Source organism: Pezoporus occidentalis, unplaced genomic scaffold (genome assembly GCF_034315485.1).
Source record: "Pezoporus occidentalis ecotype Australia unplaced genomic scaffold, CSIRO_AGI_Poc_V1 ctg239, whole genome shotgun sequence".
Lineage (NCBI taxonomy): Eukaryota > Metazoa > Chordata > Aves > Psittaciformes > Psittacidae > Pezoporus > Pezoporus occidentalis.
This window is the reverse complement of record NW_026914275.1, coordinates 823,369-829,851: the sequence shown is the minus strand read 5'-3', so window position 1 is coordinate 829,851 and position 6,483 is coordinate 823,369. Positions and strand designations below refer to the sequence as shown.

Here is a 6,483-nt window from a genome sequence, read left to right as displayed (position 1 = left end):
GTGATGTATCTGCTCCCCACCTATTCAGGAAAAGCACACAGCAGCCCAGGGATCACCCTGGTTAGCTTGCAGAGCACTGGATCTCATGTAGCAGCAGCTATGTAGTATTGCTGTTACTGGAGACAAGCCAGCAAGTAATTTGCCAACAGCTGCAAAGGAAGACCAGCAGATAGCTGAAAAGAGGTACTGAGTTCAGTGAGTTCTCCCATTGGTGCCTCAGAGCATCTTGCCCAAAAGATTTCTGAAATAAGGCTTCTTCTGTACCAAGCACAACACTGCACTGGAGGAGTTAATGTTAACTCACATTTATTTTAAGCAATTGAAAAAAAAAGGAAAAAGATTTAAAAGTCTTGCAAGAATCACCAAATTGTAAATTGCCACCTCTTCCTCCTGCTCTCAGAAGTCCTACAATTTGAAAAGAAGTTGCCACAGTTATTTTACAAACTGTTTGTAAAATCCAATATTTTGTACTAGGAGTTTAGCCTGCCTGCACCCAGCTTTGACACTGTTTCCATCTATCAGCTCTGCTCCAAAGAACTCCTAGGACTATGGGAACAAGGTTTACATTATTTCTCTTGTTTCTCAATAGACCAGGTTTTTGGCTGTCATAACCCCTTTGAAGAAAACCAAACTACAGTCAACATTTGATCCTGGCTTGTGCAATCTCTGCTTAGAAAGCATCTCCTGAGCCACCCATACACCATGGGTTGACATGAAGACACAGATATCCACCTGCTGCACGAGCCTGGCTCCGCTGGGAGTAAATTTATTGCAGTGACTCGTGCAGACACCACGTGGATGTACCTCAATGTATTAACGCTGCTTTACAGCTGGGAGAAGTTAGGCAAAGCAGTCCTAAGAGCAAGTGTTGCAATGTGGAAGAGCTGTCAAAACACACCAGTGCTTAGACCTAACGAATCTGACAACCCTGATTTCAAAAGTGCTTTGCCAGTCAAGTAAAAGACTCCTAAACACACTAAAAACTGGTCTACTAGCAATGCACATTTCGGAAGCCGGGCAAAGTAGCTTTCCCATGGATATAGATGTCCTCATCTGTGCCCTGGTTTATATGTTTCACCAAGTTTTTCTCAAACAGGAGGGGGTGGTAAGCTCCCATGGTACAGGCACGGTCATGAAACCTCTGGTAATAGTGACAAATGTCAGTCTGCCGTTTGGAAGGGAGGAACTCGTACACGTCCACTTCATCACACAGCGTCATCATGATCACAATGCCTAGGGAGGGAGAGAAAGCAGACAACCCCATGTCAAGCCAGGGAACTGATTACATGTTCCAGCAAACAGGTGGTCAGCAAGGAGCATCCAGCTCCAACGGGAAGGGTTTCCTTTCTGACAGTTCAGAGGAGAGGGGGAGAAAACAAGTCTGGCCAGACAGGGCTGTTTTGTGAAGCCTTCTTTTGCAAAGCAGATGAGTGACTTGCTTACAGCAGACTGTTAACAGTCACAGCCATGACAAAAGGCCACTTTTTAACAGTGCTGCCATTCTCCATGACCTTCCTGGAAACTTGAGCATGCGCCAAGCATATGCTCCAATTAGCTGATCCAAACAGCCCATCACAAACTTGCTTGGGTAAGCAGTGATGAGACCTTCACTTTTCCCCACCTGCCTCTTGTGAATGCAGGGGGTATGAAAGGGGAACTGTGCTTGGAAATGGCTCATGGAGACTGAGCAGCCTCTGTGCTTCAGGACCCCAGCTCCCCAGCAGCAGCAGAGCAGTGCTGCCCTCCCCTGCCTTCTGAGAGACGCGTGAACCACTTAAGGACGTTCACACGTTTGGGCCCGGCTCTGTTGACTTTCTGGCCAGATCAGAAGTAAGCCATAGTTTTTGACTCATTGTTCTTCCAAGCACACGGTTTGCATGACACTGTTAAAACCTAGCCGTGAAACCACTTGTTTGAGTAAGGTGCATTTTAAACACGCTGTCATCCACCTTTTGAAATTACAGTTTTCATTCACACTTAGGCCTTCCAAGAAACCCAGGGCTGCAAACTGGAGCTTGTCTGTGCCCTTGAGTCTGGCGAGGTGACTTGTTTTACAAAGGAGGTAGCTTGGCCCAAACTTAAGCCACAGAGGGATTTGCTCTCTGGCATGGCGGGTGCCTGCCTTCAAGCCCCTAACTCCAGCTAACAACAATTTTGCTGCTGAAGTCACTGACTTGCTGTTACGCAGTTGGCCTGCACATATCCCAGCAATGATGCAGTAGGTGCTGGACAAGAGCAAGGCTGTGAGAGGAAACTAGAGAGGTGACTGGCAAAAGTAAGAAGAGGTAGAAATGTGCCTTTGCACCAGCAGTGATGGGAGCACAGCTGTGAGCAGAGGAGGGGCTGAAGCACAGCAGCTGGACATCCATGTGGCAAACAAGACCATCCATCTATCTAGACAGGCTGAGAGAGCTGGTCCTGTTCAGCCTGGAGAAGAGAAGACCCCAAGGAAATATTCTAACAGTCTTCCAATACTAAAGGGGCCAACAAAAAATCTGGAGAGGGGCTTTGGACAAGGGCCTGTAGGGACAGGACAAGGGGCAGTGGCATTAAACTGATAAGAGGGGAGACTGAGATTAGACATGAGGAAGAAATTCTTCCCTGTGAGGATGCTGAGGCGCTGGCACAGGGTGCCCAGAGAAGCTGTGGCTGCCCCATCCCTGGCAGTGCTCAAGGCCAGGTTGGACGGGACTTGGATCAACCTGCTCTAGTGGAAGGTGTCCCTGCCCATGGCAGGGGGTTGGAACTGGATGAGCTTTAAGGTCCCTTCCAGCACAAACCAGTCTGGGATTCTACAGTTCTGTGATTTCAAATATATGCAAGCTTCCTGAGAAGTTTGCTCCTTTTAACTCAGCTGGCACAACATTTGCTCTGCAGCAAGAAGGAAAAGCTCTGCAACAGCAGAATGTAAAATGAGCCCCTTTGCTGAGAGGCTGCATTTAGGATGCTGACAAGCAAAATGTTGGCATGTTGAATAAGGAGAAATATCACTAAACTTTTCAGGGCAACTATTCAGGCTGACCATCCCCAGCACCCCAGCAAGTCTTTAACTATATATACTTTTCCATATATATATATATTTCCATATTTATATATGGAAAGCATAATCAGACAAGCACTCAGATTTCATTTGCAGTAACCAGATTTAGTTGCCTGACAAAAGCAGAAGCTGTATTCTTCCTCTTGCACCCTGTGGGAATTGTGGGAATTGCTCTGGCACTAGAAGACAGAAATCCTAGAGACCACCTCGATGTTGCAATCTGCTCCCCCGTTTCCACATGGAACCAGTCCATGTTTGTAACTGCTGTTTCAGAGGAGTGCTGCAAACTGCTTCCTTGAACACAACTGAGCTGCTGCTTTAAAGACAGGCAGCTTCAGTTTTGGCATAGGACAAACACTGCAAAGGTAACTCCGATATTGAAGTACCATGAATTTGTAGTTGTCTTTAAATAAAGGCATCCTAGATAGCTCCTGCCTGCAAACTGAACCAGAAGTTTGGAGGAAATTATCTTACCAAGCATTCCTGATGATGGTGGATTAGGCTGAATTTGCTCCAGGGAATTCTCCTGCAGGATATCCCAGAGTTGCCACTGCATTTTTGGATTCAGGATATAGAAGGGCTGCTCTGGATGTGTGCTGCGATAAGACTTATAGCTTTCAAAAAAGTTGTAGTCTGGTTTCTTGTACCACTGTAAAACAGACACGGGAAGTCAGACTATTTATTTCTAGACCACTCATTTCCATAGCTATCGGGAAACAAGGATGAGAGAATCTGCTGCTGTCAGGGGGCAAATTTCATGCTGTAGGCACACACACACTCACTCACTGTCCCCCAACACCTCATCTGCTCCTCAAGTCACCACAGTGACTTAACTCAGTGAAGAGCAGGGAAAGGTGCCAAATCTCAGTAAATGACCATTAAATGAAATCAGCATCTTGCATACTTCCATTCCACACCCCCAATAGCAGATGGTGTTGAGAACCATGGTCTAAATGTTATAGACCCCAACCCCTCTCCACATTGGAGTACAAAGCATTTTGCCAGCAAGTGTCCCCAGCACAGCCTCCTAAACCAGACTGAGCTGATTTGCATCCTAAAACTTCCCCTTTCATTAAAAACACTTAGGAGTGGTTTATGTTTTCTTAAAGCCATTTTGAGATCCTTTTCCCTATGCTAAAAATACCCCATCGTGTTTTTACTGACTCTTAAACATGCCGCACATACACCCTCATGTCTCCTGGAGGTGTGGGACTAGGCACAAGAATAAGCATCAGCAAGAAAATAGGAGATACAGTTCAGAGAGAGGAACGCAAAGACCTCTCAGTTACAGGCAGAGCTTAAAATAAAAGAATGGGCTATTCACTCCTACCTGCTTTCACCCTGAGCCTCCAAATCTCATCACTTCTCAAATAACACCCTTTTGTACCCAAAATGAAAAGTGAATGCTACAGGGATTGCAACACAAGTGAAAGTCTAGCTGACACAGACAGGAGGCATTTGCCAAGATCTTCAGAGGGTTTCCCAATCCATTCATAACGCATCAAGTATATCTCATGTCTGACTGGTGCTTGAAATATCCAAGCACCAACTGTCAGCAAATCTCATACCAAGTGTCAGGAAGAGAAGATCATCCTCTAATGAGGTGACAACTGCTGCAGCCCAAGGGAAAGTAAAGGTAATGTGACCCATTGCACCTGGCCTGAGGCCCTTCACTGGTATCAGGGACAAGCGTTTCCTTAGGAGCACCCATGATGGGATACTCTCAGAATTACATACAAACATACACATGTCAAGGAAAAGGTAAGAAAGAAGTGCCTTAAAATGAGTGATTGCCCACATTAGGAGGAAGTGGGTTAACAGATGCACTTCAAAGCATATCAATCTGATTTTATTTATAGAAAACTCAGCCTTACCTCATGAATTTCTGCATGATATGGTGCTGGATCCCAGACAATTAAGATTCCAGTGTTATATAGTGCTTCTCCCAGGAACTGCTGCTTCTCAACGGTTACAAGCTTGAAGAACAACAAATACAGTGATACACAGTATGCTGTCAGAATCAGCAAGCAGCCAAGCAGTAAAACATAGCAGAATATAGCAACAGCCACCCCACTGCTGGTTACTGAGCATGCCCCACTGCATCCAGGCAAACACAAAAACCCCAGTGATGCCCTTCCAGAGCCCACTCCAGTTCTGCTAACAGCACAGGATTTAATGGAGGGTCACAAGAAAAACTGCCATTATGCTTTACAAGGTTTTCTCTAACCATCTTCAATAATAAAATAAGGACAGGACCCGCAGAGTGACCCAGCTTGTATGATGGGTACTATCTCTAGAGCTACCAGAGGCAGGTACTGCAACATCAGTTGCTGCCACCAGTCACCAGGACAGTCCAGGAAGGGTCTAATGCAAACATGCTGTTGGCTTTACCAAGAACCTTCATTTGAACCAAAAGAAGTCTCCACATGGGTGGGTGGCTGCCCCATCCCTGGCAGTGTTCAAGGCCAGGTTGGATGGGACCTTGAGCAACCTGCTCTAGTGGAAGGTGTTCCTGCCCATGGCAGGGGGTTGGAACTGGATGAGCTTTAAGATCCCTTCCAACTCAAACCATTTTGTGGTTCTATGATTCCATGAAATTATTCCAGAAGTGAAAAGGACTTCCTCACATCTGTTCATAACTCTGCAGGATTAGGCTTTGGCCTTGACCACATGTACTGCCTGGTTCCATTTCCTTACAGTATCTAGAATATCCATCTGGAGTGTGCAACACTGCAGATGTGAACTTTTGCCTCTGCTCCTTGGACACCAGAGACAGAGGCAGGGAGAGGGCATAGGAGCTGGCACTAGCGACCCCTTACCCAGAAATAAGTGGGATGGAGCTTTATTTTCATTTCACTGTTTCTTTGAAGTCTAGAAATCTTTCCGTAACTTTCCTGGTGTGAAATACATACAAGGAGGATTCAAGAAAGACTGAGCATCAGAGAGAGCAAAGGTCAGACAAGCAAAGCCATGCAAGTTGGCAGAGGCACACAAACTCCAGAGAGCTGTGACAGGCACAAAATCAAAGGGGTAAGAAACTAGGTGGGGAGCAGCTCCACAGCCCCAAGTCTTTGCTGTTTCCCTCCCCACACCACAGAGCTGGCTGGCTCTTGGTGCTACTAGTTACCTATTAGTCACTTAACTCATCTGCTGGACGAATCCGACTCCCCAGATACCTTTAGTGCCTATTTGTTCTGTTTAATAGCAACTGATTCTTTCTAAGTAGTTACATTCAGTTCAATTGCTACATGATTTATTTGTCTTACCCAGCTTTTTGATCTTAATTATCTGATCTACTGATTTTCTAGTTGTTTTGTTGTTTGGTCAATTCACTGTTTAGCAAGTATCTTGCTAGTACAGCCCTACCCTTCTGGTATGTTTATTGACTGTGTCAACATGAGTTCCTTTGGCTACTGCAGTCAATGCCCTGTAATCTAAACATG

At 45.7% G+C, this 6,483-nt stretch overlaps 1 protein-coding gene across 4 annotated transcripts in view; it reads right to left on the bottom strand.

Annotated features, from left to right (window-relative positions):
* Positions 1-289: 289 nt before the first annotated feature.
* ST6GAL1 (ST6 beta-galactoside alpha-2,6-sialyltransferase 1) overlaps positions 290-6,483 on the bottom strand; it is a 45,210-nt gene continuing 39,016 nt past the window's right edge. For all 4 annotated transcript variants that reach the window (XM_062622051.1, XM_062622052.1, XM_062622050.1 and 1 more), the window contains 3 exons: positions 4,915-5,016; positions 3,515-3,689; positions 290-1,233 (listed from right to left, as the gene is read on the bottom strand). In XM_062622051.1, coding sequence (XP_062478035.1) covers positions 992-1,233; positions 3,515-3,689; positions 4,915-5,016 — 519 coding nt within the window. In that variant the 3' untranslated portion in view covers positions 290-991. The remainder of the gene's footprint in view (positions 1,234-3,514; positions 3,690-4,914; positions 5,017-6,483) is intronic.